The sequence below is a fragment of the Amblyomma maculatum genome, chromosome 6, assembly GCF_055883805.1.
Source record: "Amblyomma maculatum isolate TAMU_Amacu chromosome 6, ASM5588380v1, whole genome shotgun sequence".
NCBI lineage: Eukaryota > Metazoa > Arthropoda > Arachnida > Ixodida > Ixodidae > Amblyomma > Amblyomma maculatum.
The window spans coordinates 133,862,157-133,877,529 of record NC_139349.1 but is presented as its reverse complement, the minus strand read 5'-3'; the positions used below and the strand labels follow the sequence as shown (position 1 = coordinate 133,877,529).

Below are 15,373 nucleotides of genomic sequence, written 5' to 3'. Positions count from 1 at the left end.
TGTTTTTACACTAATAACAAGTATGTTGCAGGCTCTGTCTCACTGAAGCCATACAGGAATGCAGTGGCATCTTGCATGCACTCAGTGCATTCTCTAGCGCAGTGCTTTGGATTGACAAGCGCTTGCATTCACTGCACTGATATCACCTCCTGCGAAATGGAACATGCTTTGCCAGCCACTTCAATGCAGTGGTTACAAGATGACCAGTTTTCACGTTCAGTTCAATGCAATCATATTCACAGGTGCATCAGATGCTCCTCATGAACTGAAAGTGCCATTCTTTGTCAGTGAGATAAATACAGAGCAATTAGGCATTTCATGAATATGCAGCTGCTCCACTACTACAGGGGCAAATAGCTGCAGTCGCCTGGTCTCGGACTACTGCAATCTCGCGCTGTCATTGACCGAGACAGGAATTACATTGCCACTAACATTTTGGTGCTGCGGCCAATTCGCATGCATATTAAGTGACAATGGAAGTGACTGCATCGCAAGAATATGGCCACTTGTGTCAGAACAACCTCTTTGAGACTGATAGAGAAGGCTTGTACCTCTCAACTCAATATTCAATCGAAGGCATTCACGTGACGCAGGTAGCGTCTGTTGCAGAAGTTTGCGGCCCAACGCGCCGGGCAGAGGAGCAGTATCGCTCCCGAGAGGCGGCGCTGCGCCCGCCGGCGCTGCCTGGTGACGCAGCTATAAAGAGTGAGGAGGCTTGTTCTCTTCCCCTCATCCCACGGCTGAGAGCAAAGATGTGCGATATCAACCGCGGGATGAGGAGAAGAGAACAAGCCTCCTCACTCTTTATAGCTACGTCACCAGGCAGCGCCGGCGGGCGCAGCGCCGCCTCTCGGGAGCGATACTGCTCCTCTGCCCGGCGCGTTGGGCCGCAAACTTCTGCAACAGACGGTACAGTGGCGGAACTGCTGCACCAATTGCATCAAACTGTGCCCAATGGAACATCATGCCACACACTACAACATGCAGTTCTTGCTCACTTTTACGCCACATCTGCACCAAAAGGTAACTTTTATGAGAATGAAACCGAAATTGAAACCAGCGCTTTCAAGTTCTGGCTGTGCTGATCTTTATGAGAACTCCGTGAGAAGTCAAAATTTCTTTTCTGGATGTTAATGGCAGCCAGTCGTATAATAGCCCATTTAATACTGAAAGAGAAGGCCTGCAACCCTCAACTGAATTTTCAATCGAAGCCATTCACGTGACGCAGGTACAGTGGTGGAACTTCTGCGCCAATTGCACCAAATGTGCCAAATGGCAGATCATGTCACACGCTACAACATGAAGTGTTCGCTCACTTTTGCACTACACCTATGCAAAAGTGAGCGAGAAGGTAACTTTCATGATACTGAAACCGAAATTGAAATTAGCGCTTTCAAGCACTGGCTGTGCTCTGCTTCTTGGACACTGTCACAGAAAGTAAGTGTATTAAAATATTAAAGTGGTTCATGAGAATCTGCGTTTTGATTTGAACCATACCATGGCTTTCTTTTTGAAATATTGAACCAATACATCAAAATTGGCAATATCCCTGTTCCCTTGAACTTGTGGTAAAAAGAACTTGTGTGGCTTTCTAAACGGTGCTCACTATCTTGACATGCACGATCTTATGCTTGTCACATAACTGAACCGACACTTCACTTGTATGGCTAAATGCCAGTACACAGTAAGAACGCACATGCGGGTATGCTAGACTTTGCATGAAAGAAATTCACGGACAGCCATAGATAGCAGTCACATTCATGGACCAGCGAACAGAAGTGCAGCGCCATGTGGCACATCTTTCCGTCACGCACCACGATGCAATTAACAGCTGACCATGAACGCGCTAAAGAAGAAAGTCGGTGTGTGGGGTTTACTGTTTTGCAGTCACATAGTGCTATCAAGGGATGCTAAAGTAAGGGGTTTTTAGTGTGTGCCAACGCTAAACAGCACACAGGCATTTTAGCATATTGTGTTTTTTAAAATGCAGGCAGAGCGACGAGATTCAATCTCACAGTCGAGGGACAGCCTAGTGATGAGCTGCTAAATGGCAATGCTGCTGAGTCATCACGAAGGGCCTTAACGAATATACTGTAAACAAGGGCCAGTGCTCTGCACTGTTTTTCGATTTGACAATGCACGGTGCAGGGTTTATAAAGGATAGCAGGGCGGGTGAATGCGTAGCACATATGCACTACAGAGGAGCATTCATGCTCACCACTTTCATCACACACAATTTAGGTCCAAGAGGAGGGCTTTGCTGAACTAGTTGGTTGACGTTGAAAGAAACAAAGAAACAGCGCTAACAGATGGGACGAGTGGGAAGGCGAGACAGACACAGCGCATGAGTCTGTCTCGCCTTCCCACTTGTCCCGTCTGTTAGCGCTGTTTCTTCGTTTCGTTCAACAATTTTGGTCCGTGAAAATGGTCCTTTAGGCCATATTGGATAGGAAAAAGCAAAAGACGAGAACAAAAGCCTTTGCACCAGCCTGTGCTGGGGAATCCCGTACAGAGCTGAACGCGTGCTCTCTTTCGTGGTATACATAGTTTGTGCTCGCCTCAATGCTACGATGGAACTGCAACAGCAGCAATAAAATTCAAGCCGTGCAAGCAGATAGAGCATTATTTGAGACACTCCCAAAAAGTTTCTGAAACTCAAGCTGCCTGGCAATCCTGTACAAGAACACTTCAAACATATATGGAAAAAGACCACCACTCTTGTGAATGATTTGAAAGCACCATGAAAATTTTCATGGAGAATTTTAAGTAAGAGGCAAAACTAAACGCTCAAAGTTTATCAAGCATTACTGTAGAAGTGCTCGGTTGAAAATACTGCTGCCAAAAACTGATCACTGTTCAAATGAAGCATTTATGAACTCGTCTCTGGGCTAAATGAGTGCTGCGCAGCCGATATGCAAGCACAAAGTGGGCTACGGCAAGTCTAGACAGCCACATTTGGGTGGAACTCCTCTGCCAGTAGTACTAGCAATGCGAGGGAACATAGAAGGGAATCCGCCTTTTTCACAAAATGTGGCACCCTCTGGGAGTAGTTGAAAATGCGTTGGCTACTGGTTGAAAACGTCCTTGGTGCCAGCTAAATAACGGTGTGTTCTTGATAGCTAACGCCATCTATCGCATATACCTGTCATTAATATTAACTACACATGGCCTCCGAGATCAGCTACGGCTGCGCCAATCGCGGAGGCCGAGAACTACGCATGCGCAGCTAGGGTTGGTAATTTACACCAGTTTCTATAATATGCCTTATGGCAAGCTTGCGTAAAAAAAAAGAAAAAGCTAGAGTTGGTGGTTTGTTTTCAACGAGAGGGAGGCGCGCATGCGCAGAGCGGCCCTGTGAAAAAGGCGGATTGGGATGACGCTGCTCATGGTGCAGCCTGAGCTGTCACTTTTTGTTGTTTAGTGTTTTGCCACAATGTGCCCCTTAGATAAGACATTCCACAGTGGCATTCTTCAGGTTAGAACTGGTGAATAAAGAAGAAACAGATAGCATCTGAAGGCTTTAGCTGTCATTCTCTGATTTTGGCAAATCTCTTTTTCATGTATCTGATTATTTTTTAAACCCCAAGTCCAGCTAAGCCACTTTTTTTTTTTTTTCAATTGGCTCATTTTAAGGGGGGACACAGGGATCAAATAGTTGGTTTGTACTCATCACATCGAACATCTGAACTTACCTAATTTGTTTTTTTCTTGCAGGAGCTAGACTTTTGCTATGGAAAGCATACTTTCTGTTGCAAAGCCTGACAATGCTGCTACAAAAGCTCCTACAAGAAGTCTATTGTCAGTTACACCACTGTGGGAAATAGATAGGGGTACAAAAGTATATATCGCCATTCTATGGTTATCTGGCTACCCACACGGGTGTTCCAAAAGATATGCCCATTTGGCGTTTCACTTACCACGGAGAGCAGCGCCACCCCGGCGGTACTTGTTCTTGATGGCAGACAGGGAGATGGCTGCGTCATCCTCATCTGCCTCCAGATAGGATGAGCTGAGGCCACGTGAGTGAGATTTCTCACGCATGCGTCGCTGCTTGTTCTCACGCCGGATGGATGCTCGCAGCCGGTCCTCCTCTTTCTGCACAAGCATTGTGTAAACAGCATCATACTGTGATCAAAGTGTTTACTTTCAACGGGTGTGGCCATGAACCCAGCACATGATACACCTAGCAAATAACCACTAATATTTGCATTACTATTGATTTGCCGACTGCACAGATTTAGATTTTTGCAAAACATTTTATAAAGTATGCCATAATGCTTGGCCTGAGTACCCTCCTGTGTTTCCCCTAACAATCACTTATTTGTTAATGATTGCGAAACCTTCAAGGAAAGTACCATCTACTCATCAAATCTATCGTTATTTCTACTTGGTGCCAATCATGGTCAATGGAATTACACCTCCCCCAAAAATGCATATTTCTACGTGTGTCTATGCCCCTGTTGACCTTGTTTCTGCTGGCAAGTGTCTTGGTATCCATATTATACTACCAACCACACCTGGTCTATGCACACTTATGCAACTAATTACGCTGGCAGCATGGTGGAAAATTTAAAATGTAATTCCCTAATACTACTACTGTTACATAAATCGCTAGTCTGCACAAAGCTCAAATATGCTGCAATAGCTCGAGATCCTTTCAGCACAACATAGTTCACTCATTATAAATGGTACAGAACTACACTCATTTTATTTTCTAATTATAAATAACCGAACTGCCAGCATTTTTACAGTGAAATCAAGCCTTAATCTGCCAACTGCAGCACCTCACTATAAAACTTTCAAACTTATTTTTTCACAAGATGTCTCCCTTCACGACGAACTGATCTCACCTCCCCCATCAATATCATGAAGTTATACCTTAGTATCAAAGTTGGTGAGGAGCTCTATTAAGCAAAACTAATGCCTTGTCCCAGTCATTCCTTCCTTGCACATTGTGTGAGTGAATCATCTTCACGCATTAGATGATGCGTAAGTACTAATTACTATGCTGCATTTCTTGCACTGCAGACCCTGTATTACATTTTATTAAGCAGCATTTCAAAAGTTCTTTAGATATTCATTAGATCATACTGTGCAGCCAGAGGTATCTATTTAAGTAATAACAGCCACTTTCCTGCACTGTACATTTTTGTAATTCTGTCCGTAACAACTCTCCTCTATAATGCTTCTGGACCTGATGGCATATGAAATAAATAAATAAAATAAATAAATAAATAAATAAATGGCTTCTGAGACTACTGTTACTACCTCCAAGGAAATTCTTTGTTTGCCTGAAACTCTCTGGTAACGAGCTACTTGGCTATAAAAATGCTGCATGCTGATTTGTGAAGTATGTAAGTTATCCTAAAAGGACAATGAAGAATATAAGTGGAGATGTCCTCAGAATGCTTTTACGCACCAGTAAAGCCAAAGACACTATTTACTGGCAGTAAAGGAGGCACCTGTGTGGTTCTAGTGCCAACAATTGGCTTAGATTTACAGTCACTTTAGTGGGAGGCAGGGCTTGACCCTTCCCTGGTTTAAGTGCAGCTGGTGCTGGAATAATGTCCATGATACCCAACACTATGCCAAGGGAAGGTCATGTGCCACCTAGCATATGTGCCAAGCCCAAGTTTACAACTTACTACAGAACCTAATATACAACATGCTTCGACTCATATGCTGATTATGGACTGTCAAGGCATGAATATACAGTGGAAAAACAGACCTTGATCATTTCACTGCGGTGTGCCTCTGGGTCTTGGCCGACCTGCGGCAACACCCTAATCTTCTGTGTCTTCTGACTGCGGCCGGCCAACGACAGTGTCATCTTGCGATGGGTGAAACTGTCTGTGGAGTGGGGTCTGCAAAATTGCACACACCTCTTGGTTAAAGCTTAGTTAAAGCTCTAGATTAGAAGACAATAACTAAACGTCAGCACAGCAAAAATCAAGACAAAAATTAAACAAATTCTACGCAACACTGTGGCGTATAGCAGATTACAAACAACTTATCACCTACAATGACATTTCGTTTGTCTCGTTACTTTTTACTACATGCTTGTGGCATCAGTAGAGCTGTTTCATGAAGAATGATGTACAACAAATGACAGGCATCCCCCTTAAGCCATCATCATTAAACACTTATTTCTCAAGGTTTCAATCGTGTAGATCATCACCAAGAAGTGATACATAACTGCTTGCACTACTGGCGTACTCTGTAGGAATTTTCTCAGATTTGGTGGGCATCAGAAGACTTCCACATGGGAACACTGCCTTCCAGCTGGTAGCATCATACTCGGAGGGTATCTACTATTGTTACCACTTGACACTATACTGAGCAAGACACTAACGTTTGCATGCTTACGACCAAAGTGAACCGTACAGCACGCAAGTTTGAGAAAGGGGTGAAAATGGTCTGGTTTGGTTTGGTTTTCTTTGTGGGGTTTAATGTCCCAAAGCAACTCAGGCTATGAGAGACGCCGCAGTGGAGGACTCTAGAAATTTCGACCACCTGGGGTTCTTAAACGTGCACTGACATCGCACAGCACACGGATGACTTGCTTTTTGCCTCCATCGAAAAGCGGCCGCCGAGGCCGGGATTTGATCCCGCATCCTTGTGAACAGTAGTCAAGTGCCGTAACCACTGCGCCACCTCGGCAGGGTAAAGGGGTGAAAATGAATGATATCCTGTCAACTGATGCAATCTTACCCTTCATGATGACATACATCATGTAACCTTCATGATCTTCATGATGTACTCTAATCCTGCAACAGTCTCATAAGAGGCTAGCAGTATGCTCGAAATAAATAAATAATGGCGAAGTTGTGACGGCTGTCACTTTTGCCTTGTTGGCCTTGTTTTCAAGTGCAAACTGTCTGTGCATCAATAAAAGTTGTGAGAAAGGGTCCCTGCCCTCTAGGCTACACGTAAGGCAGCAGAAAGCGAGAAAAAAGCCAATGTCGCCAAGGGACTGTAACAAGGACACTCTCATTTCACATCGAATGTCAAGAGTGCCATGTTTGATGGCCTTTACAATCATTCTGACAAAAGCCAGGAAGCCACTCATAGAAAGCAAATGGCTGCTTGCCTGAAGCTGAGCTTTGTGCGGAAGACAGCCTGCCCCTGGAGACCCGTGCCCTGTCGAATGAACAGGTGATTGTGGTCTCCCTGCATTAGCGACTGCTTGTGCACGTCGAAGATCTCGGAGCCCAGGTGTAGTGACATGCTGCAGAGAAGTCCAGAATAGACCATGGTGACATATATAGATCGTAAAAGGAATAAGTAAAAGAACCTGTCAGACAGTAGCGCTGCTTTTTTCACATCAATGGTTGCAATAATCTCTCTGTATGAATCCTGGCGACCTCATGAGCAATGGAAGTGGAAAACATTCCTTTCACATATACAGTGCTGGTGCATCAAACGAGAAACCACTTTATAGTGTGCAGTTCAGAGGCTGGCGGCGCCCCGGTTTAAATCAGCTCCTCTGAAGGTTTCACTATTACTTGATGGGTGCATCAGCATGCTTCCGATTCCTTTCTAGACATTTCTTTTTAAGCATATAACCATATGAAATTATTCCTATCACCTGCGATCTTAGTACTGAAAATTACATTTGGTTTGCCCCCATTATGTTTTACTATGTACATACTTGTGGCTTTAATAAAGTTATTTCAAAAAGAATGACAAAAATTTTATAACCAATGACAAGCATCCCCTTAGGCCACACATCTATGATTTCCCAACGTTGCAATCGTGTTGAACCTAACCCAAAAACGACACACTACTATTGGGACGCACTATGAAGATTCTCTCAGATTTGGTGGGCATTCAGGAAACTTCCATGTGGTAACACTGCCGTCCAGCTGATAGCATCATGCTTAGGCGGTTTCTACTGTAGATAGCACTTTGCTTTCAGTTCTTATATGTGTGTGGCACATGACTTTCCCAGAGTATATTAAAGCCATTGGAGTAGTACTAGAAGTGACAACAGTTTACACAATGTGCAGAAAACAAAGCCATTTCTGCTAGTTTGTACTGAGCACACACTTTCCAACTGCCACACCTTACAAGTGGCACGAGCCACCTGTCACTGGCCAAAGTTGGTACCCTAAATAGCCAGCTGTGACTTGCCATGGTTGGCAGGCAGCAAAGTTGACAGAGGAAAATTCCCTTCTCCTCTTCTAAGGAAGAAGAGGGTGAGACCCAGCTGCCACAGAAAGATGGAAGGTCCTAACCAATTTCAAAACTGTGTGTGGTGATGCCTGGCATAAGTGGCATGTTTGGTATGAGTGGTCGTGCATGGCAGCTATCGCACTGTCACAGCCAATGGCAATTAGGTGTCCCCAAGTAGTTTCTTTTGTTTTCTGAAACACGGAACTAACAGGCAAGCATATGAAAAGCGCCATGCAATTATCAGCTCTGCTTTCATCATTGCTGCTGCATAAGTAAGCCTGAGTGTCAGTGCAGAAGCAGACAGCATCAACACACGCATGCCTCCTCCCCAACAAAGTACTTGACGAGTGCTCACCTCCCATCCGACCACTTGATTATCCGGGCATTGCTTTGCCGCACCGGATTTCCCATCTTGTCATAAATGTAGCGCCACCGCACTGTGTTTTCAACCTGCAAACAGCACCTTCAGAAAAACTGGCATAGCTGCAGGTGCCCTGTGATGAAGGCAAGGTGGTGAAAGGCTGCACCTTTAGTTTTAGTCGTGCTCTTCCCTCTTCGTCAAGAACTTCATCTTCATCCACCTCGTCCTCATACCACTGAGGGTCGTAGGGTCTGCACAAAGCAAGGTATGAACACTGATACATACCTTTGCATTAAGAAACGTGGCTCACTTATGTCCGCCAGGGGCTCACTTATACTCACACAGACGAGGTGTGAGTGGGCTTGCTATCTGAGAAGTTGCCATTACTTATTTTCTCGAGAACCTCGCCCTGCCTAGAAGCACTATTCATGTTCTCAAACTCTGCAGCAATAAACACGATGCTACCCTTTGCCTTTTCTGCTTACTACAGTTCTTGCTGAACAGCAAGTAAAAAAAAAAGAAAGAAAGAAAGGAAAGAAAGACTTAGAATTTCCAATTTGCAAATGCTTTTGGACATTTACACAGTGACGAGAATCGTAAATCATAGGCAATGCTAATGGAACTGCACAATTGCGATAACACCATAACAACAAAAACAAAATGCCTCAAACCTGCTTAGTGAAGGTTTGTTTGGCAAGCAACTTTAGGCGACTTTAATACATGTGTGACAGAGATAACTAAAGGACTGCAGGGAAGCTTAAGTGGGTGCGACAGTGTCACGTCAACAATGTGGATTTAAACATGTAACTGCCAATCTCAAGCTGCACTCATCATGGGCAAGTGATCACAACGAAAGTGTCTTGAGTGAAAGAACTGCTTTTTGAAACAATTCTGACAGCAGCGTTGTTGAGAGTCTAGAATCTGTTTTTGACAGGGACTTTCAGGGAATTCATTTGTGACATGCTTGTACTGACAGAAAGCCACCCTCAAGAGTAGCCTTTTTCTTTTAGCTGCGTTTTAATTCTAACCAGAAACTAGTGAAGCAACATTATTTTCAGAATCAAAACAATACAAAAAATTTGACTTCTTAAAATAAAAATCGGCGATATTGGTATGTTTTTCGGGGATTAATTTGGTGGTTAAAGGGTTAACCACTTTCACACGCTTCCATCACACAATTATGATTATTCAGGCAACCTGCCTGAGGTAGCATAAAAGTTACTGTGTTCTCTGCTAAACCCCAACATGCAAATCTATGGTAACAAAAGCCTCAAGTGTTGTGACTTCTCTTTTGTCTGAGCTACTGGGCATTAAACATGTCTTCCTTCATATCCTCATTCACTTGTGCATTAAACATATTTCCCGTGTTTGTCACTACATCTGGAAAAAATTTAATTTGGCCAGTCTACATTTCACCAAGCATAACAAATGAATATTTGAAATCAGCAACAATCTAACAAAAATTGTACCAATTATGCAAGTAAATATGGTACAGTGCACATTCTAATAACCGTTATTAACTGTTGAAATTTGAGGGCTCTGCTTTCAAATGCACTCAGACAAATGGGAAACACATGAGTGTGTTTCCCAAACACATGTACGCCCTTTGTTAAAAGTTTAGAGCCCAGGGGGTCTACTTCTGATCCGTACTATGCGGCTTGTAATGCATTCTCAGGTTTCCAAACTTACTGAAGGCAAGAAGATTTTTCGTCCTACCCTCTCTAATGGCTAGGACTTCCACTGAAGTCCTGAAGTTAAAGAAGTCATAAGATACGGCTTAAAAGTAAACCCTGTACATTTCTTTGTCTATGATGTCTTGGTGATAAGGTCATTAACGCATTCTCAACACAACAGGAAGGTCCCCACAAAGCCTACATGCCTATGGAATCTCTCCAACCAATAGCTGCAGGCCTTCCTTTTCTAAAACAAATTTAATTGTTCACTTGTTTATCCCTTTGTTCGCTGATCAGTAATACTACTTTCCAGTAATGTAATAGAACTTTCTTGCCTCTGGTAAGTTTCATATTACACAGCGGTTTGCTGAATGCCTCATATGCTTGCTTCCAACTCACCTGGTGTCAACGCTGAGAAAATTTGGCAGCTTGACAAAATGAACCTCACTGCCAAGATTGGTAAGAATGCGCGGGATTTCAACATCGATTCGTGTCTCAGGCACTGGCACATCTTCTTCCTCGCCCTGCAAATAAAAGTGATCACGAATTCAGCAGGCTAGATGCCTGTGCCTTAATATATGACAGCACAAATGATGACGCTAACAAACCATCAGAAATGCAGCCTAGTTTACAGTCAATCCTTTACATTCCAGTGGCCATGTAGAATGTATCGCTCAAGCCTGGAACAATGCTTCACTTTACGTGTTCTACGTGGTAATGACACAGGCAATGACGTAGAACAAACAAATCTTTTAGCTAGCGTGAACACATAACCTAACATTTCCCAAAGGTTCATTGCACCACTGTCAAAAAACAAAAAGAGAATGTTAAACACCATGAAGTTTATGAAGCATGTGCGGCAGTTCCTACCTCTGCAGGTTGCTTCTCTTCACCCTCTTCTTCCTCATCGCTGCCCATGCGCTTCACTGGACGGTCCTCTTCCATCCCCTCCTCTCCATCGGCTTCTTTCTTTTTAGCAGCACCCTCTTCGTCTGAACTCAGGTCGTCCAGGTCTTCTCCAAAAAGGGCCTCCACTTCTGCTTCTTCACCTTTGTCCTCAGTGCTGGAGACCCGTGCTCTCTTTCGGCCTCTCACTGCTTCATCATCTGAGCCTGCCAGCATAAAATGGTGGCAAGAGCATGTATGAATTTCTACACATTCATTTGCTTGAGGCAATAATAAGCATGGCCTCCGAGGTGTCCCAAGAGGGAGTATATTCCTGCCAAGGTCTTAGGCAGTCTTCAGCGGGTATATACATGTATGCATACATGACTACCTATATCACTGCTCTGGCTTTATTCCTTATCCCAGCGACTTCATTGTAATGAAAGCTTATTTACAACTTTCATGGCTCAACCTGGCAGAACAACATTCAAGAGAGGGCGACTGGGATTGCTCAAGCTCAACTATGGTAGTTTAAAAGCACACGCATCGTGCCTCATCATACTGGAAGTTATCACCGAAGCAATTTGTTAAATGTGTGCACAGTGTGCATGTCACAGTCACCAAAGCCATATTGTTGTATTATTGGGAGAATGCTGACTAAAGTAATGAATGCATAAATGGAATGAAGGCCTCCTTGGCTTCACTTGCACCTTCGGCAGCAGAGGCAGCAGAGCCAACTTCACTTCCAGCAGAACGGCGCCGTTTCCGCCCCACAGCACTCTCGCCATCCGAGCTGGAGCCTGTGAGGAAATAACAATGTCCACAGTCAGGCTGCCCCCATGCAATGAAAAGTTCCCTTAAAGCTACTGAATTTTGGTCGCGATTAAATGCACACAAACCCCTACGCAACTCATAGAAATGGTTCAATAACTGATTAGGGAAACACTTATCTTGTTATCAGAACTGGAAGATCTATCTTGGAAAGCATGCGAGTGCATAAGCTAATGAGCAGAAGAAAGCAATATAGACGACGATGTAGCAGCACAGCCATATAAAAATTGTGCTCTTGTCTCCATCCCTGTAGTCCATATTTTTGTCTAAACTGCAAATGAATCTAGTCCAAGGAAGATCTAGGTATTCACAACCATATATATAGTAATATAAATCAACAATATTGCAGCCAGTAAATGGCAAGCGACCATGGAGAATGAGTTGTGCATATGCCCATTGCTAGCGAAGCTGCAAAGTATTATGACAAAATGGCAGTTGACAGTGTCCAGCAATGCATATGCTGAATGTTGCCAGTAAGGAGGCAACAAATACTGCTGCCATGGCACTGCATTTGCCCGCCACAGAGATGCATTGCACAAAAACACAAGCACAAAAAATAGCTAATCCCAGATTTCGCTGCAGCGGCGGCAACAGTTCAAGAAGTGCAGCACTGCTGTCCTCGTTTTCCTAGCCCTGTTAGCATCCCTGTGCTTCTCGCCTCGTTTTGTCAAGGTGCAGGATTAGTTACAACGAATTCTCACCTATTGTGCACTCGCTGCAGAGAACGTTCAGAAAAAGGTGCTGCATGGCGCACGTGCCACTCAACTGAGAGCAGACGAGGCTGCATATTGTTTTGCAGCATAGTTTTTCTTACATGTTCTGGAGACCTTTGTAAAGTACTGGTGCAGACAAAAGTAAACGGAGCAAGCTATTTCCTTCTAAAATTTTTGCATGCGTTGATTAATCGAAACTGGCAGACATGGCATGTGCGAACCAGTAGTAGACGCCAGTGCCCTTTCACTTGGACAAATATTGTTTTCTTATCTCCAGTGCAGCAGGCGTGATTTTAATTTGACGGGAAAAGTGTGCTCCGTTTGTTGATGTCCGCACCTGTACTACATGTCCAGAACCCGGACGCTTTGTTGGTAACGGACTTGAATGGTTAGGTATAGAGGGTAGTTATGTTGTATGCTGGTGATAAACATTTTGTTGGTGGACACATGTAGCGGTGGCCATGATAGAAGCATAGTTCTATGCTTTCTTTTTGTTCTTTTTGCGGCAACATCTTGTGTGGTGCTGGCCCCAACATTTTTGCAGATGGGTAGCTGTGGTTCGCAGCTCACTGCAAATGGAAAGTTAATGCAAGTTGTTCATAGACTGCAGGGCCAGTTTATATGACTTTGCCACTGATTAAATGAAGGAAAAGTGAGTGACCCGAGTCACCCGTGCATATCTATAGGACTCTCCAACATCAAATGTGTCGCATAAGGAGTACATTGTTGTTTGTTAGTCAACGTACACCCGCACAATGAAGTAAGCAGCGCAGCAGAAGGAAGGTATTTGGACTGAAGGCAGGAACCCTAAATTTATTACTTCTGAATCAGTTAAACATCTCCTTAGTAAGTCAGAATTAAAGTCATACTCGTGGCACCACTGCTTAAAATATTTCTTGGTACCCAGCCAAACGAGTAACATCTTAGCATACGAACGCACGGGTAGCCACAATGAATGTATCGCCAAACTTGTTATCGCAGTCAATGCCACTGGTGCCACAGTCGCCAGTCTCCAAGTGCAACAGATCAACAGCTGCTTCAAAATAGAGAAATAGTGGTCGTGTTATTGCAAGTGATACATTACCACACAAGGTGTGCACGTTGGCGGCTGCGCGGTTGCAAGCGCTTGCATACTCATTTTGGTAGCAGCCGCTCAGATCAGTGTCGTGACTCCACCTGCACTAGGTGAACTGGTCTTGCACGCTCGCAGCCCCACTTGGCACCGCTGCAGCACATTTAAGAACTAGTGCAGCCACCGCAAGACAAATCGAAGAAACCTTTCAATTTGTATAGATATAAGTACTGTTTTGTATAAATAACCTGAATCAGTCATTAGTTAGTGCACTAAATGGAAACGAGTTCGAACAAGCTAAAGCAGTTCACTCAAAGCATTACTATACAATATAAATAATATGAATCTGCCACGGACATGTGTGGGAAGATCTCACCTGATGCCGCTGGTGCTCGCCCTTCGTTGGAATGCACGGAGCCCTCGTCCCCGCTCGCCTCGTCCCCGCTTGCTTCGTTCGCGCTAGCTTCGTTATCGCTGGCTTCGTTAGCGCTAGCCTCGTTGGCACTCGCTTCATTGCCACTCCCTTCGTTTGCGCTGCCTTCATCTCCGGAGGCTTCTGAGCGCTCAGCGGCTGCTTCAGAGTGGTGATCCTCATCGTCGGACCGATGGTCCTCCACGTCGGAGCGTTGCTCCTCTTCATCGCTGCGGTGTACTTCGCTGCCGGAGCCCTCGTTGTCGGACGCCTCACTGTGACCCTCCGACCGCGCGGGCGTTCTCGCCGGAGCTTCCTCGTCGCCGGATTGGTCCTCCACGTGCCGAGACTCATCCGAGCCTTCGTCACCCGATTCCTGGCCGCGCTCATCGCCTGATTCCTGGCCGCGCTCATCGCCTGATTCCAGGCCTCGATCATCGCCTGATTCCTGGCCGCGCTCATCACCCGATTCCTGGCCGCGCTCATCACCCGATTCCTGGCCGCGCTCGTCCCCCGAACCATCTTCACCTTTTTCTTCATAGCCGGATTCGTCGCCCGATGCGGCGCTTCTCGCCGGCGATGCGGCGCTTCTCGCCGGCGATGAACGGTAGCTTTTCTCCGAGCGCTCTTCGGCGTCGGAGTGCTCGCTCTGATCTCCGTCCTCGGAGCGCTGCGCGGGCGACCGTGACCTGTCGCTCGAAGCGGGCGAAGCGCTCCTGGAGCCTGCAAGAGCCCCATAAACTCTGTCAGCACACCCTTTTAGCGGTAATAGAATCACTACTTAACAAAGATTCTGCAAAGGGCCAATTTGGGTGGCGCACATGAGAAACGAAAAGGCATACATATTCGTCAGCTACAGAAATGACAGTTTCCCTAGAACAGCCCAAGAGGCTCGACAACCACCTGTTAAGTTCCCAGCAGGGACCGTGTTGTTTCCATACGTCTGTCAAACCTCTTTGAAGTCTGAATAACCTTCACGTATTAATGCGTCACGGCCTTTTAAAATGAAACGAACTTTGCAACATACCTGCACTCGATGCTTCCCTTGAATCATCGCTTCCAAATATCCCGTCCATGGTATTAAATGGTTAAGCAGCCCACAGGGTCTTGCCTATGTGCAACTGCGATGAAGCACGTCGAAAAACAAAATCTCTATTAAAGCAGATCAGTAGTTAGCAATTCTTATATTGCTGAATGGCAATGCCAGCGGTCTCACGGCGGCTAGCAACGCTGCTGGCTAAAACCGTCTGC

General features: G+C 45.0%; 1 protein-coding gene across 1 annotated transcript in view; it reads right to left on the bottom strand.

Annotated features, from left to right (window-relative positions):
• Nucleotides 1-15,373, bottom strand: part of LOC146186793 (uncharacterized) — an 18,598-nt gene extending 3,225 nt beyond the window's left edge. The window contains exons 1-10 of the mRNA XM_084607410.1: nt 15,150-15,373; nt 14,087-14,845; nt 11,805-11,894; nt 11,080-11,321; nt 10,609-10,733; nt 8,703-8,787; nt 8,531-8,625; nt 7,091-7,228; nt 5,729-5,864; nt 3,918-4,095 (exon numbers count right to left, since the gene is read on the bottom strand). Coding sequence (XP_084463536.1) covers nt 3,918-4,095; nt 5,729-5,864; nt 7,091-7,228; nt 8,531-8,625; nt 8,703-8,787; nt 10,609-10,733; nt 11,080-11,321; nt 11,805-11,894; nt 14,087-14,845; nt 15,150-15,198 — 1,897 coding nt within the window. The 5' untranslated portion in view covers nt 15,199-15,373. The remainder of the gene's footprint in view (nt 1-3,917; nt 4,096-5,728; nt 5,865-7,090; nt 7,229-8,530; nt 8,626-8,702; nt 8,788-10,608; nt 10,734-11,079; nt 11,322-11,804; nt 11,895-14,086; nt 14,846-15,149) is intronic.